The sequence below is a fragment of the Nelumbo lutea genome, chromosome 1 (genome assembly GCF_056320005.1).
Source record: "Nelumbo lutea isolate HS-2025 chromosome 1, American lotus-T2T, whole genome shotgun sequence".
Lineage (NCBI taxonomy): Eukaryota > Viridiplantae > Streptophyta > Magnoliopsida > Proteales > Nelumbonaceae > Nelumbo > Nelumbo lutea.
The window spans coordinates 209,473,377-209,500,664 of NC_142684.1; the positions used below are offsets into that span (position 1 = coordinate 209,473,377).

The 27,288-nt window shown below is 37.9% G+C and overlaps 1 protein-coding gene across 1 annotated transcript in view; it reads left to right on the plus strand.

Moving 5' to 3' along the window:
• Window positions 1-1,269: 1,269 nt before the first annotated feature.
• The window catches only part of EMB2411 (DNA replication helicase), a 30,472-nt gene continuing 4,453 nt past the window's right edge, over window positions 1,270-27,288 (plus strand). Inside the window, exons 1-26 of the mRNA XM_088962722.1 lie at window positions 1,270-1,700; window positions 1,809-1,976; window positions 2,055-2,288; window positions 2,376-2,438; window positions 2,656-2,865; window positions 3,315-3,368; window positions 3,453-3,514; window positions 4,831-4,963; window positions 5,223-5,333; window positions 6,048-6,144; window positions 6,293-6,375; window positions 7,868-7,933; window positions 8,376-8,531; window positions 8,676-8,731; window positions 8,837-8,894; window positions 9,017-9,127; window positions 9,213-9,269; window positions 14,397-14,531; window positions 14,629-14,883; window positions 15,220-15,294; window positions 15,540-15,661; window positions 15,739-15,811; window positions 15,941-16,045; window positions 16,136-16,303; window positions 23,542-23,611; window positions 24,292-24,443. Of these exons, the coding sequence (XP_088818848.1) occupies window positions 1,368-1,700; window positions 1,809-1,976; window positions 2,055-2,288; window positions 2,376-2,438; window positions 2,656-2,865; window positions 3,315-3,368; window positions 3,453-3,514; window positions 4,831-4,963; window positions 5,223-5,333; window positions 6,048-6,144; window positions 6,293-6,375; window positions 7,868-7,933; window positions 8,376-8,531; window positions 8,676-8,731; window positions 8,837-8,894; window positions 9,017-9,127; window positions 9,213-9,269; window positions 14,397-14,531; window positions 14,629-14,883; window positions 15,220-15,294; window positions 15,540-15,661; window positions 15,739-15,811; window positions 15,941-16,045; window positions 16,136-16,303; window positions 23,542-23,611; window positions 24,292-24,443 (3,207 nt within the window). The 5' untranslated portion in view covers window positions 1,270-1,367. The remainder of the gene's footprint in view (window positions 1,701-1,808; window positions 1,977-2,054; window positions 2,289-2,375; window positions 2,439-2,655; window positions 2,866-3,314; window positions 3,369-3,452; window positions 3,515-4,830; window positions 4,964-5,222; window positions 5,334-6,047; window positions 6,145-6,292; window positions 6,376-7,867; window positions 7,934-8,375; window positions 8,532-8,675; window positions 8,732-8,836; window positions 8,895-9,016; window positions 9,128-9,212; window positions 9,270-14,396; window positions 14,532-14,628; window positions 14,884-15,219; window positions 15,295-15,539; window positions 15,662-15,738; window positions 15,812-15,940; window positions 16,046-16,135; window positions 16,304-23,541; window positions 23,612-24,291; window positions 24,444-27,288) is intronic.

Consider the following 27,288-nt stretch of genomic DNA (forward strand, 5'->3'; position numbering starts at 1 on the left):
CCATGGAAGATCGACCCAACAATCAAGGACACTTGAGAAAATGGCAAGGGGCATTAACATCTTGGTATTAATACAAATCATCAATCCTTGGAAGGTAAACAAATTGCAAAGCAGACCTAATAGTTAATCATTGACGTCAAGGATTTATGAGTATGTACTGAATTAACCCAACATGGCCCCATTTCTCAGTTCAACATCCATGTCTATTTTCGTATTTATTGATCATCCGCAGCCCTAATTCCAACTATAGTCAAATTAACAAACGCAGCTTTCTGGTTCGCACAAATAGTTATTTGTGGTTATGAACCAGTTCCATCAAAGGAGCAATTACTTTATCAATTAATACAGGGATCTTTGTAATTTACCCTAACTTCTTTATCAACTAAGCAATAAATCATTCATTAGAACATCTTAGGCTGCCATGTAACAATCTAATCTTGAGTATTTGAAAAAAAAAACTTTGGGACTCCACATGCACAAAAGTTGTAGATCTTACGAAAAGAGAAACAAATGTAAATTTTCGAAAGAAAAGTGGATATTGGGAATTCATAATTTGCCTCTTATTCCATGTTTAGAGAACTGTGATTTGTGATCCCACCGTTTTACACATAAATATACACACATTTGTGTTTTGTACATATATACATAAGTGTTTGCATACATAAATTTATAAAATTATACACACAAATCTAAAACTAAACCAGGCCTGGATTAGGTCAGATTGGCCATGTCCTCAATCTTAATCCAACCTCAAGTTAAAGTTAGGTTTACGCTTTTAACCCCAACTTGAAGTTCAACCTGGCTTTGGGTTGGTCAACTTGAAGTTCAACCAGGCCTGGGCTATATCATATATACATGTTATACATACTTATATGTTAGTAAAATATTATATACAATATTATCATAATGTAAGATATTATATATAAATAAGTTATAATACTATATATATTATGTACCCTATAATTTTCGGGCCGGGCCAAACAAAGCCCCACATTGTACGCGGACTTGATGTCGGTCCAGGATGGGCCGAGGTTGACAGAAATATGGATGCTCAGGCCCAGAAATTTGCGGACCGGGCAAGGCGGGCGGGGACGGATCGTAAATGATCATCGCTTATCAAAAGATCCTGCGGCTGCAGTTAACGAAAAGGTAGGACTAGGATGTAATTTCGTCGTACCTAAAGGTGATGATGAAAGAACACACGACCCTCTTGTCTTTTCCTTCTCCCTCCATAAATAATTTTTGATTAATTAATTTGCGCGGGAAGGAGTAAAGTAACAGTGCTCTCTCTCTCTCTCTCTCTCTCTCTCCAAATAAAAGATCGAAAACCCTACCAACTAAACTACGAAACCAAAATCCTAGCTTTCATGGCTCCCAGGAAAAAGTCTGGTTCTTCATCAGCGTCTAAGAAATCAAATCAGAACAACCACCAGTCCCAACCTTCCAAGTTTGGAATCCAGCATTTCTTCGAGCTTCACACTCAAAATGCCTCTCAGGCCTCCAAAAACGTCCAAGCTTCACAAACAACCGATCCGAAGAACCCATCCCAGAGTACACCTCCACCCAATCTTCCGGCAGTTGCCGCTGCTACCATCACTACTACCGATGCAGCAAGCAATGCTGAAGACCACTCAACCGTGGTTTCGCCGGAAATTAACAAATCGGGTTCATACAAACGTTTCAAATTTTCACCTGGAATGGTATCTTTTATTCTCATGTAGATTAAATTCTATATTTTCGAAGGAATTTATCTGGATTTGGGTTTTCAAATCTGAAGCGAATTTTCTTTGTTTTGGTTGTTTAAATAGTTAATAAAACAGAGCCAGGATGATGGGGGTGATGAAGTCACATGGAGGATTTCTCCAGTAAATGAGAGGCTTCAGGCGATGTCGAAGCATTTGCCTGAGATGATGAAAGCCTTGGCAGATGCTTCCAAGCTGAATGATTTGAATTTTCGGCGTTGTTCACAGAAACAGGCACGTTTTATGTGAAAATTTTCCGTGATCACTTTATTTTTTACTTGTGCCATTTATAACGAGTTATAGATGGTTCAGAGCCCTCCTAATTCGGTCGGGAAGCTCGAGACATGGCTTTCTTCACCAACAATGAAGGACCCCGAAAGATCTTTAATATTGTCAAGAAGGATTTCTCTGAAAGCAATTGAACCAGATCGGGGAGTGGAGTTCAATGGAAGCTGTTCGGGTGCAGATGACCTCAACAACTCCAATGTGGTTAAACGACACAGCCCTTTTAGGACTCCACCCTCTGTATCGTGTTGCTCTAATGGGGTAACGAGACCTTCATTTTCTGAGTGGACATACTAGATTACCACTATATTTACCATGCTGACTGGTTAAATGCTTTATAAAGTGCAGTCTGCTAATGGCATTTTGTGTCAAGAAGCATCTAATCAACTTGGTTTGCGGCAACACAGAAAGGTTCCTTCACTAACTCTATTCACCGAGCTTTCTATTTGGGTGCTCTTTTTTTTTCCTATTTTAAGCATAGCTCTTTTCACTTCTCTCTTAAAGTGGCTTGTCTTATGGCTCCTGGTAGTTGGTTTGATCCTAATGTCTATATACCATTATGCTATGTTAATCATCAAATAATTTTGTCCTGGCATCGGTTTTAATGACCTAAAAATACCCTCTACAGGCGCTGCTTGATCTTTTAGATCAAGTGGAAGATGTCATTGCTGTCGAAGATACAGTGGTGAATGAGACAGACACATTTTTGTTCAGAAATCAAGATAAAATGGAAAGAGGGATCACTGTTGAATCTGATACCATGGCGAAGAAACAAGGAAAATTTTCACAGCAAAGGGTCAATAGAGGTTCTTCTGATCTAAATTTTCTTATATTGGAGGTTTGCCCTGTGTTCTTTAACTGTCTTCTATATTTCTTTTTGTTTTTGGTATTTTAACACAGCACACTAATAACTCTCCAAGGTGGTAACCGGTAGTGGGACTTGAATCCTCATCTCTGCTGGGACTACCCAGCTAACATACCAACTGGGCCACCACTCAGTTGGTATAACTGTCTTGTATATTTCTTAGAGGAACTAGGCCATTGCTGGGTGTAATGGTAAAATCTCAGTCTGACACACACGAGAATATGAGTTTGAGTCTGAGAGTGGCCACTTTGTGCAAAAATGCCAAAGGTTAGGTCTGTATCCGATCCACCCAGGCACCTGCCAAGAACCCAGATAGCTGGGACCAACAATGGGTGATGGCCTTTTTTTTTTATTTTTATTTCATAGCGGAACTGGTCAGTTTTCCTTGAATACTGATGTTTTTCAACACTTCTCTGCTGTAGGTTTGTGAAAAGCGCCAAACTGATGAATCATTTTCTGCCCAATGCTCTTTCAAGGTTCTTGTTGAATTTTGATTATGCACATGTATGATTCTTTTGGGTTCTGTATTTAAAGCAACTACCTGCTTGTTTCCTCTTTAGGTTGTTCGTTTACTGAATGAGCAAACTGGGGAAGAGAGGGCTTTGCATTTGCATGATGAGTGGTATGTGTTGGTGGTTTTGCTTTAAGTTCTCTTTACTTTCTATATCTGTTTGTTGAACTGAAATTTTGAGTAGCATGTTGTATTATTTAATAACACATTGATGATGAAGTGTATTTTGTTAAATGAGGAAGACCATGGAATTGTCTTAGAGTATATTTGCTCATTGGTCTAATTGTGTGGCTGTTATGCTACTGACTGGCAGTGTCATGTCTATTCTCCATTGCACATGGCATGCTTTTCTTTCATTGTTTCCTTTTGTAAACATCATTTGAACCACTACTATTATTTTGCCTCTTTGATATGTAAATATTTTTATGTCAGTGAAGCGTATTACTAGAAAGTTATTGATCGGCCCAAACCTGGACACTGGACATTTATTTTTTATATATTATGGAAAATTTGAAGACTTTTGAAACAAAAGTAGGAAAAGAAGATCCATTCTCCTAGTTTAAACTTGAATCCTCCAAATGCTGGTATCATGATTTTCTTGATTTTATCCACCAATGAAATTAATGAGTCAAAATAAATTACCTCCAATGTTTTCTTAATTTAACATTTGCGTTTGGACCTTATTTTTTTCCTCACTGTGCCTTCCAATGTTTTGAAAATTGTAATTGTATCATAAATCATAAAGAAAATTGGAAATGCATCGTAAATTGTATCATAAATCCTAAGATTATTTTTATTTCTTAAAAAATTGTCAAAAAATTAAATATAGATATGCTTAAAGGCAAAATATAAATAAAAAAGTGATTCTACTTTTTTTTTTAATTCATATCTACCATATATGTACCTAAAACAATAGAATTTATCACTTGTACAATAGAAGTCTAAGATGACATAATCAAGTTTGACTTGAAAGTCAATTAATCCACATGCAATGGCTCTATATCATACACGTGATGGGATATAAACTCAATATATGGCCTTAAATAACGTAAATAAATGAATCTCTAGTAAGGTCTTCAAAACAAATCACCTTTGACAGAATTAAATATAAACAAAAAAAATGGCAAAGTAGAGAATCTTTATTGAATTGTTTTGAATTGTATAAATCATAAAATTTATGAATCAAATTGTGGAATTCAAACAAAATTTGTAAGATTTTTGCAAAAAAGGATTCAAACATAATATTTGAATCAAAACCCTTGTGATTCATGATTCAAATCGTGAATCGTATTGTAAATTGTAAGATTTTGATAACATTGGCGCCTTCTATTAGTATTGTTCTCTATTCTAATTTTCTTTCATTTCTAGGAGGAATTTTCCTTTATGATTCTGATTTCTGATGTTACATAGTGTTCCTGGACTTGTAGGTTTTACAGCATTATTGGACCTGGAGACACTATAAATTTGATTGGAGAATTTGATAATGAAGGGGATTATGTTGTGGACCATGAAAATAATCTCATCATTGTTCATCCGGACATACTGGTTTCTGGAACTCGTGTAAATATCACCTAACAGACTGAATTTTGGTTCTTATAATTATAGAAACCTATGCATTGATTTCATTAGGCTCAGTTTGGAAGGAGTGCAAATACATATAAAACAATACAAAATACATGGTTTTGTACTCTACATATTTGTATCTGTACTCCTTCCAAACTGAGCCTTATGTTCAATGAATTTTGGTTATCTATCCTGTAAAATTAGCATCTATTTATTCCTTGCTTTGATGAATTTCAATGAATTGAACCTCTTCCAGGTTGCTGCTAGTTTCGGCTGCCCTAGGAGATCTGTACTGGATGAGAGGCTAAAGAGCAATGAGCATTCAGTTGCAGCTCTAATTGGTACCTTGCTTCATCAAAATTTTCAGGTTGTCTGCTCTTCTTTTGTTACTTCTCCAAAAGATAATAACTTTGCCAATAGGGGTGTCACTATCTATAGGTCAGGTTAAACAGTAATCTAACCTATCAGATTGGGATTGGAGCAGCCTTAGGCTGCATTTAGCATTCCTTATTTTAAGGACTTGCTCCTTTTTGCAGTTAAAGTGTCTCTATGAACACTGAATTTTTAACAGCAAAAAGGAGATAAGTCCTTAATATAAGGAATGTCAAATGCAGCCTTAGTCAGGTGTAGGGTTATGTTTAGACTGCATTGTGTTTGAATCAGGACCAGGTTTTGCTTGTCCTGACTTGTCAGGTTGTTGTCTCCCTACACATACAGGGGTCATGTAGCTGGTTATGCCATTGTCCCTTTATTTTATGTAGCTGGTTATCTCTTGATGGTTTTTACGGGAAGGGCAGTTTTTGACATAGTATTGAAGAATATGCAAATATAGCCTTTACTAAGAAAAGGTGTTTTGTTCATGGGGTGTGGAGGAGGTGGTATCAGTTGGTACCCTATAGATTGCACGGCATTCAGTAATTATATTTCATTAAGTTGGGTCATGAGTTTGGTAGTGGGTGCCTTAGCATTGGGAATAGGATGAGGTGAGCCTGTATTGAGTCTGCCCCATTGACATCCCTAGACAGAAAGATGATTTGGTTTCCATCTCTTTATGTTTTATGGCATTTCTTTCTTCTTGTAGGCTGGACTTCTAAGAGAGTTACCTACAAAAGATTTTTTGGAGGAATATGCAAGGACGGTGCTCCAGAAAAACATTGACAGCTTGTATGCATGTGGAGGTTGATATCTGTTAAACCATTATTGAGATATAGTTTCCCTTTTCTTGTTGGTGAATACAAATCCTTGTCAACTAAATAAATTTCAGCTACAAGATCCTAGATGCTTATCAGAAGTTTTAATCTCTCTCAGCTAATGTGGTTTGTGCAGTAAACGAGGACGAAATACACAAAACACTGATTGATGCAATTCCAAGAATATTAAATTGGCTCCTTTGCTTTAGGGGTTTGAAGGTATTACATAATTATTTATCGTGCGTGTTTAGCAATGTCTTTAGATAAATAACAACAATCATTTTAGGCCAACAGGGCAACACCTTGCAGTAAATCTGCAAGTACATACACAAGAATATCTATGCTATGACTACTGTGCATGCATACATACATACACACATATATACATACATACATATATATACGTACATGTGTGTGTGTATGTGTGTGTGTGTGTGTGTGTGTGTGTTATGCACATATAGGTTTTTATTTATTTGAATGTATATACACCTAGAGGTGTAAATCGGGCTGTGCCGCTCGCGGCCCGGCACGACGGTCCACGAGCCGTGCTAGGCCTGGCACGATCATGTGGGCCGTGCTGGGCCTAAGGTTTTAGGTCCACGGGCCGACACGACATGGCATGACTAAGCGGGCCATGCCGTCTGCAGCCCACAGGCCGGCACGACCCAGCCTGCAGCCTGGCCCGACATGACCCATATATATTATTTATATAATATTATATAAATTATAATTATATGATAATATATAGTACATAATATATTAATAAAATAAATATTTTGTTATTTTAATTATACTAATTTATTTAATATTGTATATATAAGCAATTTTATACACAAAATTCATATAAAATTAAAATTTTAAGTTTTTTTTTTGTCAATTTTTTTTTCAAATAAATAGCTTTGGTCCGATGCATGGCCCGACACGGCCCGACTTTGGTCCGTACCACAAAAAGACTGGGCTTGACCAACCTGGTGGTCAAAGGTGACTCTAGCAACATGATAAAGTGGCTTGGGGAGAAGGAAGGCGGACCTTGGAGACTGGATCACTACCTGGACGAGGCTAGAGATCTGTTATGCTCCTTGAATGCAACTTTAATCTGGATTCCCAGGACTCAACTCTGTAGCCAGATAATTTATCCAAGTCTGGTACTCAGGGAAAACCTTTATAGTGATAGTATAATGCCTTTGTACCCTATGTGAGGTTAACCTTTTGTACATCATCTCATGTGCTCTTTCTTTCTCTTTAATAAAGTTACTTTTTCTCTCAATAAAAGTTCCCTACAATTTTTAATTTTTAAAATTTAAGACATGCCCATAAACAAATGTTTATTTTGAAGTCTATTTGGCTGAAGTTTTTCCATGAGTCTATGCCTAGAAGAACTTGTGGAATCCTTTTGAATTCTGAAGTTGCCACGTGGAAGATTCTTAGGTCATTTAAACTTCTTCACTATGACCAGACTAACAAAAACATTGCCACATATTATATACTAGTCATGTGACACAAACATTCAGCTCCAAAGATTGATTGGGAAATGAGCTTTTAATGAGTGGAGAGAGTGGGTGACACACAAAAAGGATAAATTGCAAGGATTAAAAAAGTTTTGGGATCACTGAAAGGGGGAGTGAATCTTTCCCTTTCATGCATGTTTATGTATGTATGATAGCTTTAACTTGTAATGCTTTAGGCTGATAGTTTTTAAGATTGCTGGCAGGATTCAAAAATACCTCAAGTTGATTTTGGATCAAATAATGGACAAAAAAAGGTTAATGTAACTGAGGTAAGGCAGTTTTCACTTAATCTCCTTTGGATTTATTGAAACTGTTCATGCATTTTCTCATGCATGTGCATTAATCTTTGGATGTATATTTCCTGCATAGGCATGTTACATTATTTTATATTCATTCACAAAGCAGATGCATGGGTTTTGTTTTTTATTTTTGATGCATACAAAATGTATCTAAAAATATAATGCATGCTTGTTGAACATACAGAAATGCGTATCCTCATGGCACAAAGTTCAAAATATTGCAATGTATTGGTTGGTATTGTGTGCGTGTTTTCAGCTTTTGAACCCACTGAAACATCCTTTAAAAGGGTTAGGGGTGGGTCTCTAGGTTCGTTTATACAAAATTTAGGTACTGTAGCTGGCCTTTAGGTTCTGTTTACTTGTGTGTGTACTGCCAATAATGGACTTCTCAGAGGTTTATTTGAAAATGTAGGTGATAGATATTGAAGAGATGGCATGGGCACCAAGATATGGTTTGAAAGGAATGATTGACGCTTCCATACGAGTACGAGTAGATTCAAATGTCAATGGAGCTGATGAGAAAATTATGCCTTTAGAATTTAAGACTGGGAAAGGAACTAGTGGTCAGGTCAGTTTCTGGTCTTGCAAAATTTATGTCCTAGGGATTGAAAGATGGTTTTCACTACTCAATTAATTTTCAGGGGCATTGATATGATTTGCCACTTCTCCTTTTGTGAGATGCAATTGGAACTCATATTCCTCATTTGTGCAGTCTGCTATGGAACATTGCGCTCAGGTGATCTTGTACACTCTTCTAATGTCTGAGAGGTGTGTGATCTATCCTTTTTTCTTCTTCTGTTATAAACTTATCATGGCAATATTTCTTTGAGGAGTTTTCTTTTCTTGTATTATCCTATTTCTTTCATTTTTCAGATACCTGAAGCATATTGATTCTGGTCTTCTTTACTATCTCCATACAGATCAGACGCGGGTATAATCAACTATATTTTTTGATTGATGTTACAGTTTTTAACACTAAATACTTTAACTATGTGGGGTTTAACCGATAATACATGCATACAAATTACTTTACTTTTTACATGTTTTGTCAAGGGAATTGCGGTTCAAAGATCTGACTTGATTGGGCTAATCATGCGCCGAAATGAACTTGCCAATGATATTCTGAAGGCATCAACATTACAACAATTACCTCCAATGTTGCAGGCATGAACTTATTGAAATACTGGAATTAAATTTTATTTAAATCACTTGGCATGATTGGTTTAATTTTATCTTACTTCTATTGTAGAGTCCAAACACATGCAGAAGTTGTCGCCACCTCAATGCTTGTACCATCTATCATAAGGTACAAATTCTTCATTCTGCAGAATTCTACATATCAATTGGCAGGCTTTTGTAGTTTCCCATTAAGAAAACATGCTCCCTTCAATCATATGGTTATTGCAATAACACAATTGCATCCAAATCAAATGGTTCTTGGTCTCCTGGATTAGGTGATTAAGAGACCTATCCATTTACACTAAAACCAAGTCAAGTTGACAAGCTTTAACCCTTAAAATGTAGGCTGCAATAAAAGTGACAAACCTGCACCTTCAATTTCTTTAAGCTCTAAAATTTCTCCAATGTGATTTGTTAAACTATTTTAATCCTATTCCTACAACACTGACAAGCTAGAAAATAGCTCTTAAAAAACTCAAATGGACCAAACCTTGTGCTTAATGTTTTGGATGGATGGTTGTGCCACTGGTGGTGTTTCTTACACTACATAAAGGTTGGAACCCTAGCAATGTTTTTAGGTTTCATTGTGCTATAATAATATTCTTAGAAAATAAAACTGTACTCAAAACACAATGTTAGTATTTTCTTTATCAGTAATTAGAAAAGTTTAGGAATGAAATAATGAGAGCTTGAAGAAAGATGTTGTGTTCATAAAAATTGATATGCACAAGAATATAGATGAGTAAATTTGTTAGTGTTGCCATATAATGTACTACATAAATGCTACCTCTCTTAAAAACATTTGTTTGTGTTGAGTGTGCAGATGAGTTTGGGCAGTGATCAATAAAAGAGATACTACTGTGTTAAAATTGTTACTATCGATAATTCTATTAACTACATTGTCACCATGTGAGAACAAACAATTATTTGGGAAATATGTATCAAAATAAATTTTAGCATATTGGCTGATGTTAAAGGGTTGTGGGATGGGCCCTGGTGCGTGGGCGGGGACTTCAATGTGATTAGATTCTCGGAGGAATCCAATAAGGTTAACCAGAGGGTGACAAAAAGCATGAGGAAGTTTAACAACTTTGTGGATGACTTTGAGCTTAAAGAGATCCCCCTAGACCAAAAGACATTTACTTGGTCAAATCTCCAATCTAGACCCATTTGTTCTAAATTGGATAGATTCCTGTTCTCTCTGGATTGGGAAGTTCATTGGGGAACCTTGGCTTCTAGAGCTCTTCCAAGGGTGACCTCCGATCATTGGTCCATAGTGTTATGTAAGGAGGAAAGAAGGTGTGGAGATCCTACCCCCTTTAGATTTGAAAATATGTGGTTACTCCACCTAGGGTTTAACAACAAAGTTAGGGAGTGGTGGTATGAGTGTAACCCTTTGGTGGAATGGGAGGGGATGAAATTCCATAAGAAACTTCAATTTTTGAAAGCAAAAATCAAGGAGTGGAATTTGGTGGAGTTTGGGAGGATAGAAAAAAGAAAGGGAGATCTGCTGGATAAGATTGAAAGCCTTGACTCTAAAGAAGAAAGGGGAGAACTTGGAGAGGAAGACATTGAGCTTAGGAGAGATTTAAGAAGACAGTTAGAGGACTGCCTGCACAAGGAGGAAGTTAGCTGGAGGCAAAAATCTCGGTGTAAATGGGTGCAAGAGGGGGACAAAAACACTAGGTTTTTCCACTCTCTAGCAGAAGGCAGGAGAAGGAAGAACCTGATCTCCAAATTGGTAGTAGATGGAGTTGAGCTAGTGCATCAAGAGGAGATTGCCGAGGCTTGTGTGGAGCACTTCAAATCTATCCTAAGAAGGCCAGTGTTTGGATTGGTCAGATGTAGGGGTGGAGAACAGGAGAAGGTTGGAGAGAAGCTTTAGTTTAGAAGAGATCAATGATGTTGTATTTTCCATGGATAGAACAAAAGCCCCAGGGCCGGATGGGTTCACAATGGCTTTTTATCAGGACTGTTGGGACATTTTGAAAGCTGATCTTTCGAAGGTTTTTGAGGATTTTTACAGGAGAGGAATTGTCAATCTGGGTGTGAACTCCACATTTATAGCCTTAATTCCTAAAAAGAAAGATGCTTCCCACCCGAAGGATTTTAGGCCAATTAGCTTGGTTAATAGCTTGTATAAGATCATTGCAAAAGTGTTGTCTTTGAGGCTGAAGAAGGTTTTGCCAGATATCATTGCACACTACCAAGGAGCTTTTGTGAATGGAAGACAAATTACTGATCATATTTTAATTGCCAATGAGAGTGTGGAGAACTTTAAGAGGGATAAGAAGAAGGGAGTGGTTTGTAAGTTGGACTTGGAAAAGGCTTATGACTTGGTGGACTGGGAATTTTAGAGGAAAGTTTTGACTAAATTTGGGTTCGGGGCTAGATGGTGTAAGTGGATCATGGGTTGTGTCCAGAATTGTCATTACTTAGTGCTAGTGAATGGGACAGTGGTAGACTTCTTTCCAGCCAGTAGGGGTATAAGACAAGGAGACCCCCTTTCTCCTTTCTTGTTCATTCTAATTGCGGAGGTTTTGGGGAAATTGATTCACAGAGCAGATTCTAGGGGGCTCATTAGAGGCTGGAGAGTTGGGAGTGTGGAAACCCCTCTTACTCACTTGCAGTTTGTTGACGACACGATTCTGTTTTGTGAAGGAGGTAATGTGAGCTTTATTAGGAATTTGAAGTCGGTGATACAACTGTTTGAACAAATATCCAACTTGAAAGTTAACATTGGGAAAAGTTGTGTTGTGGGGGTGAATTTGGAGGAGGGAGAGATCAGGGAGAGTGCTGAAGTGTTGGGGTGTGAAGTCTCGGGATGGCCTTTGAACTACTTAGGTTGCCTTTAGGGGATAATCCCATGAGAGAGAGCTTTTGGAACCCGGTGGTGGAAAGGTTCGAAAAAAGACTGGTGTCATGGAAAAAGAACTACCTTTCTCTTGGTGGGAGAATTACTCTTATTAAGGCCACACTTTCTAATTTACCTATCTTTTTCTTGTCGGTGTTTAAAATCCTAGTGAAGGTTGCTAATAGATTGGAGAAGTTAATGAGAGATTTCCTGTGGGAACCGGGAGAGGAAAAGAGGGATCATAGAGTGAGCTGGGAGATAATTTGTAGGAGTAAGACTTGTGGTGGTTCGGGGCTTGGGAATATTAGGAGAAGGAATATGACTCTGTTGGGAAAGTGGTTGTGGAGATTCCCCTTGGAGAAGGAGAAGCTTTGGGCTAGAATAGTGGCAAGTATTCATGGGCTGGAGCATAATGGACGGGACGCTGGAATCAGAGCTAGGACCACATGCAATTCTCCTTGGAAAGCCATTCATGCCCTGCTACCAGTTTTCTCCCCTAATATCAGGTATGATTTGAATTCTGGTAACTCCATAAAATTTTGGGAACAAACCTGGGTAGGGAGTGCCCATCTAAAGGATCCGTTTCCTTCTTTGTTTGCTCTTTCTGATTTGAAAAATGAGCCAATCTCGTCTTTTACCACCCCGTCCTTTTCCATTTCTGGGATTGGGTGGAACTAAGAAGGGATTTGAGGGACTCAGACTTTGACACTATTTTGAGCTTTATTGCAATTCTTGATTACGTTGTCTTAGACCCCACTAGGGCGGATTCTAGAATTTGGACACCTTCTCCCAATGGCATTTTTTCTTGTGCTTCTTTCTTCAAAGTATTAAGTCAGTCCACCAGCCCTACCTTCCTTCCTTTTCCTGTTGATGAGGTTTGGTGCAGAGCAATACCTCCTAGGGTTGGTAGTTTTTGTTGGGAAGCCTATCTGGAAAGAATCAACATTGGTGATTTACTCCAAAAGAAGAGACCCAATACTTGTTTGTCACCTCAGTGGTGTGTTCTTTGTAAAGCGGATGGGGAGACTGGTTTTCACCTACTGGTGTCTTGCCATTTTGCGAGATTAATTTGGGAATGGGCTTTGTCCCTTTTTGGTTGTAGTTGGAACCCCCCATCAGGCTTGCAAGGCCTTTTTTCCCCTTCTTTTTTCAGATGGCGGATAAAAATGGGAAGGACAATGTGGAGAGGACTAAGGGCTGTAGTGTGTTGGACACTTTGGGAAGAAAGAAACTCTAGGATATTCTCAGGAGTTCAGAGAGGAGCAGTAGATCTGAGGGCTATCATTCAAATTAGGGCGATACAGTGGCTGAAATCTTTGGAGCTTTTCACATATTACATTGTGGATGACTTGTTGAGGAAGTGGGGTGAAATTGCAAGTTGCACACAAACTAAGTCAGTAATGTGTGTGGCTTGGACCCCTCCACCTAGTGGTTTCATGAAACTAAACTTTGATGGGTGTAGCAGGGGAAATCCGGGACAATCAGGGATTGGGGGTGTTTTTAGGGATGAAAACGGGGTCATTTCTGCCATGTTCTCAGGCCCAATTGGAGTGGGTGACTCCCTTAGAGCTGAGATCTTTGCAGTTATGGAAGGAGTCCAAAAAGGTAAGGAGTTGGACATCAGGAAACTCTTAATTGAAGGGGATTCAGAGGTGGTGATAGGGTGGCTGCTTAAAGATCACAATGGTTTATGGAAGTACAATAATGAGAGGAGGAAATTCAAGTGGCTGGTGGGGGAGATGGAAGTTAAGATACGTTGGGTTAAAAGATCGGCTAATTCCCTAGCTGACGGTTTAGCTAAACAAGGGGCAGAAAGGGATTCACTTTTTTGGGCCAAGCTGTAACTGTAGTGTGTTTTCTTTCTTTCTTTCTTTTCTTTTTTTTTTTTTACTTTTCTTGAGGTTCTTTGTTGCTCTTGGAAGATAAGCGCGTTTGTCTTCCTTTTGTAAATCTTCTATTGATGAATTAATGAAAGTGTTGTTGATAAAAAAAATAAATTTTAGCATATTAACCCTAATCTAAGCAGAAATTAAGCCTCTCGATCTATTAAATGCTATTAATAGATACAATCTGCATGTTGCCTGTTTTTATCTTGTAACCAAAAGGGAAAAAGCAAAACAGTAATTTAAGCATGGTATGATCAATTCTCATATTTCTTTTAACTGTTTATTTGGATTTCATGATTTTTCAATTATATTTGTACTGAACAAACTTTTAATTTATCTTTTATTTATATTATTGATACCACCTTTGCACTGTTTGGATGCTTTAGGTTCATATCCTTTTACTTCCTGTTTAATTTGCACCATCAAGTCTGGCATGACATTTTAGATTATCAGGTAGATGTAAGAGTACTGGAAATTGTGCTTGAAATAAATCCATGTTGTATCAATGCCTCAGGCACATGGTGGGAACAGGGAGAGTAGTGGACTGGGTGATTTGTTTGATTCACATGTTGAGCACTTAACCAGCATCCACTTTGATTTCCTTAGGCATTGGGAACGGTTAATTGACTTGGAAGCTAAAGTGACACAGGTGAAATTTTGCAAATTTCAGTCACAATAATTCACAGTGAAGTGCCACATATTTGATTTTTACTTCATCGAAATCCTTTTTTTTTCCTCTATTTCAGGTTGCAAAGAACAAAATCTGGCAGTCACATAGCCTAAAGAGTGAAAATTCTGCCAATGGCCTTTCTTCAGTTATCCTTGATGCTTCAAATAAACTCTCCCAAAATGAGTATCCTAAGGATGGCCGGTACATTTATCGTTTTGTTCGTCAAGATTTGCCTCATCATAATATAGAAACACATGATGTAGACACAAATGAAGCTGGCTCTTCTCCAATGAGCAATCTGGATTGCACACTTAGAAGTGGGGATTATGTGGTATAGCCATATAGATTATATGCTCATGTTTTAACGTTAAAGTAAAATTGCATGTGTATATTGCTTATGAATTCCATATTGGTGTGACTGTGATGCACCTACATGAGAAAAAAAGCTGAGTCGAACTTTATTATGAAAATTTTGGTGCACTCAAGTGTTCTTTAAAATCCATAATATCACTGGCATGTAAATGGTTACACATGCCTTTAACATGCTTAATTCTTAGTTGTATACAAATTTGAGCGTTCATGCATGATATTCACATGCCTATAGTCGAAAAAGAAGCTTCCTTTGGTAGGTTCTATTTCTTAATATTGTTTTCCCCCTTGTGTCTAGGTTCTCAGCACAGAGTCTGGGCATGTAGCCATTGCAAATGGAGTCATAACAGATATTAGTCGTGTCCATGTTTCTGTAAGAATCTTCTTATCCATTCTTTCTTTCTTTTCTTTCTTTTCCTTTTGTTTTTGTTTCTATTGTGCTGCCTTTGTTGTCATACTTACTTTTTTTGGTAAGCTTGACAACTAGCTTACCAGTGGTTCACTTCATAAGAATGCACTGAGCAAGGAATTCCTCTTAATTTCATGAGATCATCTCTCAACTAGCTTAACAGTTCCTTGATTCTTTCTTTTTTGTTTTTGTCCCTGAACAAATGCTAGGTTTCCTTTTCCAGACGCTTAAGGCTTCCAGGGAGCAGTCGTGCTTCAGATATAGGTGATCTCCTTCAGACGGTTTGGCGTATTGATAAGGATGAAGTTATTACCTCCTATGCAATAATGAGGTAGTTTGATAACTCTACCCCCCCTCCCCCCCAATTATCTACATACTAAAACACAGCATCCTTTTTTTCACATGTAGATTCAACCTCATACAACTGTTTTCCCAAAGTGCACAAGGTTCTCACCTGAGGAAGATGATTGTTGATCTTGAGGTGAATATATTGCCACATCTAGATTCTAGATTTCTAAAGTTCTGGGTAGTTGCTACACCTGTATTTCTGAAGTTTAGCATGTGGGGATGATAAGCACTGCTTAATAGTTTTTTAGCTGATCCCTTTCAGGCACCCAGGTTTGATAGTGGAGGTATATTCAGTCAGGATCCTGCAATATCTTATGTACGGTCGGAGAAAAGTTTAAACAATGATCAGCGAAGAGCCATCCAAAAGGTTAACTGTCACTCCACCTGGCATTGGAAAAAAGGAAAAGAGCTAACCAGGTTTTTTTGTGCCACTTACTATATACTTTTATACCTGCAGATACTTACAGCAAAGGATTATGCTCTTATTCTTGGAATGCCTGGAACAGGCAAGACATCCACTATGGTGCATGCTGTGAAGGCATTGCTAATGAGAGGTGCATCTATTTTGCTGACGTCATATACAAACTCAGCTGTTGATAATTTGCTTATCAAATTGAAAGCTCAGGTTATCTCTATTCCATTTGCATCTTGCAACAACTTTAGCATGTTAGGGGATCTTCAGCAATCAAATTAGTAGTACATTTCAGAAAATAGCAAAAGAAGTCAAATTACTCTTACAAAAATGGATTCAATTTTTGTTAACTTCAAAGAATTCAGGTGGTCATTAATAAGCATTAAATAAACAAGGATATGCTGATCAATGCAAAATCGGAGGTTGATCTATGCATGTTATTCTCCATCAATTACCTTAATCCGAAAATGATAAGTCCATAATATGGAGATTTGAGATATTGTTGGAATGCCATATCCATGGAAGCATGGTGAATACCTTAAAATATAGGTTGAGCCATAGTTGTCAAGGCGTAAGCAATTCTAGGACAGTGGAGTGCCTAGTCGCCTAGGTAATAAGAATTTTCTAAAACACAAAAGTAAATTGCCCCACACTTGATTGGTTCATCTCCAACTAGCTATCATCCTTGGAGATGAACAACTCGAACTGTACACTACAACAGCTTGTTATAGTAGGACCTACCATAGAATATCACCCTAACCACCTTCCTGGACTTGGAGTACGAAAATACTCTAGAAATTTCTCTTACAAAACGGAACAACTCATAATGAATTGTCGAGACCACAAATAGTGAAGAAAAATCAATCATAATAATTCAAATAAAAGCCTTTCTTATTGTTTGCCAATGCAAAAGGAACATTGGGGCTGATATGTTATACTTGTTAAATTACTGTAATTCCTTAATGGATTAGCAAAAAAATTGTAAGCACTTTAATTCTCTTAAAACAATAAAGTTCTACAAAATTATTTTTGAGTACAAAGGATCTAATAAATATTGACGTTTCAATTCTTAATGATGAATGGGCCCAAAGGAAAGCAACACAATAATACTAATTAGGTAGAGCACAACTAGTTTAGATGGTCATTACTTGAAACAACTAATTGGCATGGTATTAGACGTGCAACTTGGATTGGGTTGTATTGGGTTGAGATCAACCAAAGCCCAATCCAAGGCAAGGGTACCTAAAACCTAACCCCTTCTAGTGATCCTCAACTCAATGAGCCAACCCAAGCTCTATTTGACCTTAGACTGTGTAACCCTCACCCAAGTGCATGCTATGTAACCTGAGTGTCAAAACCTGGTTGGTTGAGTGAAGTTAGCCTTATAAGTGCATGGCATGTCCAAATTTCATTTTTATTTTTGTAAAATGATTTTTTAAGGTCTACTTAAAACTAAACTTACATAAGATCATACTATTTACTTTGTAGAGAACACTGATGTGGTCCCCACTATGTTCGTATGGCACAATTGTTTCAGTTAGTTATGACAGTGTCTTAGTTGGTAGTTATTTCAATTTTTTATTATTAGTTTTCTTTATTCTTTTTGCCATGTAAGCAATAAGGGCAATTCAGCCCTTTTATTCTTCTCATTTTCAAATTACTATTTGTTTCTTTTTAAACCAAGACAGATTGTAGTCTTGATCGACTACTTGGTATCAGAGTCGACCTAGGAGTTCTTATGTTAGTCTAATTAGGCTGACTACATGAGAACTTCCTAGTTTGGAAGCTTTTCAATAGAGAAGGTGGATCGGCTGATTCTTGGAGGTTACTGGCAGTAAGCGGCTGTTACTAAGGAGATTGTAGAAGCTTGGGAGAGTTTCAATGATCAGGAAGAATCAGAAGAAGCTTCGGACCCTCAAGATTAGGGTTTTGCATCAGCTAGAAGGTGGTAGCCAGAAATTTTTCATAAAGTAAGCCTTTTTCCTTGAGATCGACTTTAGAAAAGATCATCTTGGTTTATTCTGAGAGGTGTGGCTGGAAAATCTTTGCCTTTTTCAATTGTGTTTTTAGGGTTTTGAGAGAAAGCCCTAAAATTCAGAACTGTTGTTGGTTTCAGATCAGAATTTGAATTTGTTTCATTTAGAACTGTGTTTTTTTGTTCTTTGGAAGACTTAGGTTGGCTGTTATCAGTTGTTTGGGTGTTGTTTCTTTTATTACAGTAGTTAACAATGGGTTTTTTTATTAATTCTTGATCAAGAATGGAGTTTAAGAATCAAGGGGAAGGTGTTTTTGGGACTAGTAGTTCAGGTAACATGTCTGAAAATACCATTCAGATTACAATCGTAAAGTTTGATGGATCAAACTACTTAGAATGGACTCAATCGGCCATGGCCATTGGGGGTAGAGGAAACTTGAACTATTTGTTGGGAGATGTGAAGGAACCACCTAAGGAAGACCAAACTTATACCAAATGGGTTCAAGAGAACTATTTGATTATGACATGGTTGTGCAACACTATGCAACCACATATCAGCAGAAACTATTTGTGGGCAAAAACAGTTAAGGAAATCTAGGATGCCATGAAAGAGACCTATTCCCAATCCCTTAATGTTGCTAAGGCCTATGAGCTGAAATGTGAGGTTAACAACCTTAAGCAAGGAGAGAAACCAGTCTTGGTTTACTTCTCTACCTTGAAATCTTTGTGGCATGAAATTGACCACTTAGAAACACTTAAGTGGGAAAGTCGGAAGGATTCACAGACTCATAGAAAGCAGGTTAAAGCTAATAGGGTTTTTGAGTTCCTAGTTGGTCTAAATCCTGAATATGATATTGTGAGACAACAACTACTGACAAGGGACAGTGTGACCTTATCACAAGTCTACTCAATGCATACTGAAGGGACTAGGAGAAAGGTTATGATGCAATATCAGCCCTTCCAATCAGCCTTGGTAGCAGTTAAACCTAAGTTCGGGGGTGATATGGAGAGGGATATAAAGAAGGAAGACAAGCGGGATCTGGTATGTGAACATTGCGAGAAAACTAAGCATACTAAAGACACTTCTTGGAAGCTGCATCATCATCTAATTCTAGCAAAACTTAGGAACAAAAGGGGTAATGCTAATAGGACTGTGAATATTGATTCTACAACCTCATCGGGCATAAAAGCCACACCTCTAGACACCCTAGTTGTTGTCTGGGCTGCCCCGACTCAGTTGGAAAAGGAAGTTGGCAATTCAGCTCAATCATCTTAGCTGCCATCAGCTCCTCCCACATCAGCTTTTGCTCATTCAGGTACTCGGGCCTCAGCTTATCATGCTTCAGCTCCAGGTAACATTGAACATTGTTGGGTAATAGACTCGTGCATTTGACCATATGGCTGGCTTGCCATTACTGTTTATTACCTAACACTTATCATTTGATAGAGATAAAGTGTCCATTGCTAATGGTTCCCTTGTTCCCATTTTTGGCAAGGGAGACATCAAGTTGTCTAATACCATTTCCTTATCTTCAGTTTTGCATGTTCTTAAACTTAGTAGTAACTTGCTTTCAGTCAGTAGCATTACAGAACACCAGAATTGTTTAGTAACCTTTTTTTTTGATCGATGTGTTTTTCAGGACTTGGAGACAAAGAAGGTGATTGGGACTGGCTGTGAGACGAATGGGATTTATTTGCTTGGAGAGAATTCTCATTGGGAAGATAGTGAAGATAGGAAGTCTTTTGTTTCTCAGTCTGTTAGTCAGGTTATGCTTTGGCATAATCGGTTGGGTCATTTATCTTTTCGGTCTTTGAAGAGTTTGTTTCCTAGTTTGAGATGTGAGAGTTGTGAGTTTGCAAAGCATTGTAGAGCATCTTATTTAATAAGTAATAAAAGAAGTAGTAATCCTTTTGATATTGTGCATATCGATGTTTGGGGACCTTATCATATCACTGCTATGAGGGGATACAGATATTTCTTATGGTTTGTTGATGATTATACCCGTTTTTCTTGGGTTTACCTTATGTGTTCTTGAGATGAAGTTCCTGCTTTGACCTAGATCTTTCATCAAGTGATTTTAACCCAATCTGGGGTCAAAATCAAAATTTTCAGATCCAATAATGTAAAAGAATACTTTCCCAACCCATTAGCTTCTTATTTGCTTAATCATGGGATCATCCACTAGAGTACTTGCCCTCATACACCACAGCAGAATGGGGTTGTTGAAAGAAAGAATAAGCACATATTGGTAGTGGCTAGAAGCATCATATTAACTCAAATGTGCCTATTTGTTTCTGGGGAGATGCTATTCTTACAGTAGTGTATCTCATCAATCGAGTTCCTTCACGGATCTTTGATATGAAACCTCCATTTACCCTTCTATGTCCTGATAAGGAATTGTTTACTGTTCCCCCTAAAACCTTTGGTTGTACTTGTTTTGTTTAGATTCTTGGTCTTCATCGTTCCAAATTTGATCCTAAGGCATCCAAATGTATTTTTCTCAGTTATGTACAAGCTCAAAAAGGATATTGCTGCTATGAACCTACTTTTGGGAGGAGATTTGTCTCTATTGGATGCTACCTTCTTTGAGGATGTACCCTATTATCCTAGGGTTTCTCTTCAGGGGAGAGTAGTGAGTGTGGGGTTAACTCATCAGAAGTTCCTTTACTTGTTCCATTGAGTGATGGGGGATGTAATGGGGAGGGTTGTCAGAGGTGTCGGGGTTTGAGAGTTTATCTCAGGCAATGGAGGCAAGTTGATTTCGGTCATCAACAATCTAGGCCAGCCCTAGTTCCTTCTGTGGATACAGATCCAGGTAAGATAGTCCCTTTATCAAATCCAGATTCCACTGAGATGCATTTCACCGTTGAGCCCTTACCTCCATTGGATGACCTCAACCTCCCCATTGCAGTCTCTAAAGACAAACGGCGTTGCACCACATCCACAGCTCACTGCATTTCCTAGTTCTTGTCCTATGATCACTTGTTTCCTTCTTACAGGTCATTTTTTGCATCCATTACTGATATTCCTATCCACAGAATAGTGTGGGAAGCTTGTCAGTTCTTGAGTGAAAGATGCAGTGAAGGTTGAAATGGATGCTTTTCTGAGAAATAATACTTGGGAGCTAGTTGACCAGCCTAAAGGGAAGGAACCAATTGGATGTAGATGGGTGTTTACTATGAAACATAATGCTGATGGTTCTACTGAAAGGTATAAGGCCCGATTAGTTGCAAAGGGATTTACTCAAACTTATGGTATAGACTACTTGGAGACTTTTGCTCTAGTAGCAAAGATAACCACTATTAGAGTTTTATTATCCTTTGCAACTAGTTATTCTTGGCCCTTGTTCCAAATGGATGTAAAAATGCCTTTCTCAATGGAGACTTGCAGGAAGAAGTCTACATGCAATTGCCTCTTGGATTTTATGATGAAGAAACAGGAAAGAAGGTTTGCCGGTTGAATAAAGCCTTGTATGGGCCGAAACAGTCCCCCTGAGCTTGGTTTGATAGACTTAGATAAGCCCTTGGAAAATTTGGTTATGTGCAGGCCCAATCAGACCATACATTGTTCATTAAGAGAGTGGATTCTTCCTTGACCTTGCTTGTTGTATATGTGGATGATATTGTAGTGACAAGGAATGATAACAGTGAGATTGAGTCTCTTAAACAACTCCATCAAGAGTTTGAGGTAAAAGATCTGGGAGAATTACGATACTTCTTGGGTATTGAGGTAGTTAGGTCTAAACATGGGATTTTTGTTTTTCAAAGAAAGTATGTTCTTGACCTATTGGAAGAAATCGGAAAATTAGGTGTTAAGCCTGCAGACACACCTATTGAACAGAATCACAAGATCAGTGCAGAGGGTGGAGGGCCTCTTGATGGTAAAGCTATGCTCCAACGTTTGGTTGGAAAACTCCTCTATCTTTGTCTCACACGACTAGGCATCAGTTATGTAGTCAGTATTGTCAGTCAGTATATGCACTATCCTAGAACCACTCACTTGTAATTGAGAGGATATTAGCATATTTGAAGAGGTGCCCAGGTAGATACTATTCAAGAATAATGATCACATGAAGATAGAGGTTTACACAGATGCTGATTGGGCTGGGAGTGTTGATGATATAAGGTCTACCTCTGAATATTGTGCTTTTGTAGAGGAGGTAACTTTATCTCTTGGAGGAGTAAGAAACAAAGTGTTGTTTCTTGTTCCAGTGCTGAAACTGAATATAGGTCCATGGCAAATGGTGTGGCTCAAATCCTATGGTTGAAATCACTATTTGAGGAGTTGGGTGTTGCTTATGAGAAGCCCTTAATGTTGTACTATGATAATCAGACTGCTATTAATATAGCCCATAATCCGTTATAGCGTGACAAAACTAAGCATATTGAAGTAGACCGATATTTTGTTAGAGAAAGGATTTCATATCAAGAAGTGTGTCTTCCGTATATCACCTCCAGCATGCAGCTCGCAGATCTTCTCACCAAAGCTGTTCCAAGGAAGAAGTTAAAGGCTGACCTATGCAAGTTGGGAATGACAAATATCTATTCTCAACTTGAGGGGGAGTGAAGAGAACACTAATGTGGACCCCACTGATGTGGTCCCCACTATGTTCGTATGGTACAATTATTTTAGTTAGTTATGATAGTGTATTAGTTGGTAGTTATTTCAGTTTTTTATCATTAGTTTTCTTTTATTCTTTTTGCCATGTAAGCAATATGGGCAATTCAGCCCTTTTACAGTTAGTTAAGCATATATATAAATCATAAGAGTGGATCGGCAGATTTTATGACCCTCTCTCTCTCTCCCCTTTTCTGAATTTCTCTTCGTGTACTTCTCTTCTTCTCCTCTTCAAATTACTATTTGTTTCTTTTTAAACCAAGACAGATTGTAGTCTTGATCGACTACTTCAAGCAAAAATTTTGTTCCATTAATTTCACTCTAAATTTCAATTATAATTACTCTTTTTGTAGACTAATCATGACTTCATGAGAGCTCCAATCTCCCTTTACAAACTCCAATTCCAACTAGGAAGATGATCCAGAACAAATTCTGCCAACTTCAAAACTAAGGCAGCCCAATGGTTAATGTATAGGGAGTAGAGACATTTAAATAAGGACTCTAACTCCTAAAATAACTCTAAATGCCCATTAATAGTCTTATCAAAACTGTATGTGGAGAACCACTAATTAATAAATAGTAAATCACAATTTTACTATCAGTAATAATTACAGGAATTTACATTATCAAAGTTTTGACTGACTAATCAGTTGAGGGCCAGATTGGTTGCATCACTAACTAGTTGGTTGATACCCATGATGCTGTTGCCTAGGATGACTAAGGTAGTGTTTTCAACTCATTGTTGACCTAGCTTGTTGAATCAAACATGGTTGGTTCATGTTTCTATATGCTATTCTCTTGTTTTGTCATCATGTCATTTTTTGTTATTGTAATTTATTGAAACATTGAGCATTATAGGGCATTGATTTTGTACGACTTGGAAGATATGAAGCTGTGCATGAGGAAGTTCGGGGACATTGCCTTTCAGGTTTGATCATGCTGCAGTATCAACTTTAGTTTCTTCCTTTGATGAATAGCTTTTCCATCAATTGAGGCTTTATAGAGTCTGAGCCCTAGCCCTGAACATAAGTATCTGTTACATCACAAACTCATTACAATGTTCTGTTTACTCCTTGTTTAGACAATGCATTGGTCATGCCATTGCATGACCTACTAACCTTTTTTTATTCTGCAGTTATTCCACTACTTGGCTCTTATATTGCCTTTATTGTGTTCTGGTGTTGCTATATGACCTGATTCTTCTTGCATAGCTAATCCACAACCACTTTGAAAGTTTGAATCACCCTCCACTGCTATGTTGTTCAGATTCAACCCCCATGCTGTCATTAAACCTTGCAACACAGCTTTTAATTCTGCTTTTATTGAATCCTTGTGGCCAATTACTTGACCATAGAGCTAGAATTGTTCCATTGCAGCCCCTATGCCTTCTGGCGTTGAATAACCCATGCTACTGCATTAAAGATCAATTTAATTGCAGTAGTTCCCATTGTAATCAGATATGAGTCCTTTGCACTGATAAGCTTGCTATCCAGTTCAACCTTCTTAGTAAATCCACCAGGAAATTCTCAAATGCCTTCTGTGTACCAGCTTTTGTTTCTTTGTGATATTCCTTCTTAATGCAGTCATATTTAACCTTTTCTATTGCAGCAATGGACATACACACTGTGGATGACATTAAACTAAGATTGGACCAAGTCAATGTTGTAGCAGTGACTTGTTTGGGGATAACCCATCCTGTGCTTGCTAACAAGAGTTTTGACATATGCATAATGGATGAAGCTGGACAGACTACCCTGCCCGTATGTATTTTCTTTCTTAATGTGTGTTTTATTATCTATAAATGCCATTTTGCTATTAGAGTTTACAAGTTATATTATTATTTATTAAAAAGAAGAATGATATAGTTTGCTTTTATCTGTTATCAATGGGAATCATATATACTAAAACAATAAAAAACCTGTGTGTGTGTGTGTGTGTGTGTGTGTGTGTGTGTGTGTGTATTGAGAAAAGGTAAGGTAATTTTATTAAGACAAGTAATAGTATAAAGGGACCCCCCCCCCCCCCCCCCCCAAGGAGAATTCCTTGGCGGAAACCGCCAAAACAAAGCAAGATTACAAATACCAAAAGTTCCTTGAATTCAGTCCAGCCTCCGAACTGAGAGGCCTGAATCCCTTTTTCTGTCGAAACCCAAGAGATCAGTTTTCCAAATGAAATTGATATAAGATCCTCATGATTTCTGGCAATACTATGAAAAAGCTTTTTGTTCCTTTCTGCCCAAATGGTACTAATTACAGCAGCTGGAATGGACATCCATACAGCAGCAGCAAGCTTTGATAGCCTTTGTAACCCCCAGCTCCATAACATCTCCTTTACTGAACCAGGCATAACCTAAGCAAGACCGAGAGCAGAAAGATAATGGTTCCAGATACAGGGCAGTGAAGAAATAGGTGATTGTTATCCTCCACGTCTTGACCACACAACACACATCTCTGATCCTGGGGTTGAAATCCTCTTTTAGAAAGACGACCTTTGGTTAAACATCTGTCTAAAGCTGCAGCCCACACCAGGGCATTGACTTTTGAGGGAGAGAACGGGTTCCAGATTTTGGAAGCATGCATGTCCTCCAAATTACTTGCCAACAGATGAAGAACAAAGGACTTGACTAAGAATTGGCCATCTGTACTCCAAATCCAATACCAACTATCTTCTTTGGACAGGTCAAGAGGCTGGTGGGAGATAAACTCAAGTAACTTGGCTAATTTTGTAATTTCTCAATCCTGAATGTTCCTTCTAAATGAAGGACACCAAACAACAGAGTTGCCAAATACCTCAAAACAGTATGTTACCACTGCATCGCGAAGATCAGTAATTAAAATAACTGTGGGAATAAATCTGATAGAGAGGTAACTCCACACCAAGGATCTTTCCAGAAAGCCAACCTGTCGCCCTTCCCCAGCCTTGGATTTAAATCTCTGATGAAATTTGGAAGAATATCCATTATTTTCCTCCACTAAGAGCAGCCTAAGGAGGGGAGAGAAGAAGTGGTTATCCAATCTCCTCTATCTATATTATATTTAGCTGCAACTATGGTTCTCCACCAATTACTTCTTTCCATTCCAAATCTCCAGATCCATTTTCTTAGCTGTGCCTTATTGAAAATCCTCAACCGACTGATACCCAAGCTTCCTTTTTCTTTCGGGGAGCACACCTGATCCCAGTTCACCAAGTGAATTTTCTTCTTATCTTCCTCCCACCCCTCCACAGAAACTCCCTCTGCAGTCTCTCAATTCTTTGAGCCACTTTCCCTGGAATTGGAAATAACGAAAGGTAAAAAGCAGGACGGTTAGTCAGGGAGCTCTTTAAGAGGGTGATTCTACCCCCAAAGACAATTGTTTAGCTTTCCAGGTCGCTGATTTCTTTTTCAGCCATTCCAAAACTGGTTCCCGTATCAGCATCAAAGTACATTTAGCTCCTAAAACAATAAACAATATATTGTTTAGAACATATATGGACCATGGTTTCTATGCTAGTTTAATTTTTATTTTCCGAGAGGTGAGGAGGTTGATTTGAATCATGCACGTGACTTACAATATGCATCATTGATTCTTTCTATGTTTGCTAATCCTAATGCTTGGTTTCATGTTTTGAGCTCCATGGGAACCTGGGATGTAGTTTGCGGGTGTTTTGGCTTTTGTTTTACCTTCACAACTTCATTGGAAGTAGGGATCTTATGGGCTTCAATATCTTATTTGAGAAGGGTATTTAGCTTTGAGTCTTCTAGTTTCATGGGCTTTGGTGGCTTTCAGGGATGGGTTTTACATAGACAGGAGGTGTTTATTCTTTGTTTATTCAACTCTAGGCCCCCACCCCTACACGTTGGGCTTTTGTCGTCTCTTTTTCCCTTTTCTTGTTCTTTCTTCTATATGTTTTGTATCATAGTTGTATAAATTTTATGATTTATGATTCAAATCATCAACCCCGAGGGTTTCAATTCAAATCTTTTTTAATCTTATGGTTTGATTCATGAGCCTTACAATTGATGTGATTCATGCAATTCAAATTTCAAATAAATTCAATTGAGATATAATTTCCAATTTGTCATTCCTTTGTGTTTCTTTAATTCTTTTCAAGGGGCACTTGTATGTTGTTTATTTAGGTTATTTAAAACCTATTTGGAAACCATATTGAATTTGTTTTCTTTCATGTATAGGTTAAAGAGCCATTGTATTTGGTTTAGTTGACTTTTAAGTAAAACTTATACACCATCTAATATTCTAGTGTTCAAGCAGTAAACTCTATTTATTGTATACATATATGGTATATATGAATTAACAATGGGGTAAAGTTACTTTCCTATATCGTCATCTATGCCTTGCCCGAACTATATGGGGTTGGCTATATGAATCGATCCCGCTTTGCCATTTTGTTCTGTCCAGTGCCATATCCATTTTTTGAAATCATTAAATCATTTCTTACCACTAGCTCTTATAGCCTTTTCAACATGTATCAAAATCCAATATAAGTCTTTTTTCACCAAGATCTAGTGTTTTGTTTTGTCTTTTTTTGTCGAGTTGGTCACTTGTCTGTACAGTCTGCTGATGTCATTTGACGGTGGGGTGATGACATCATCTCAGGAATGGTGCA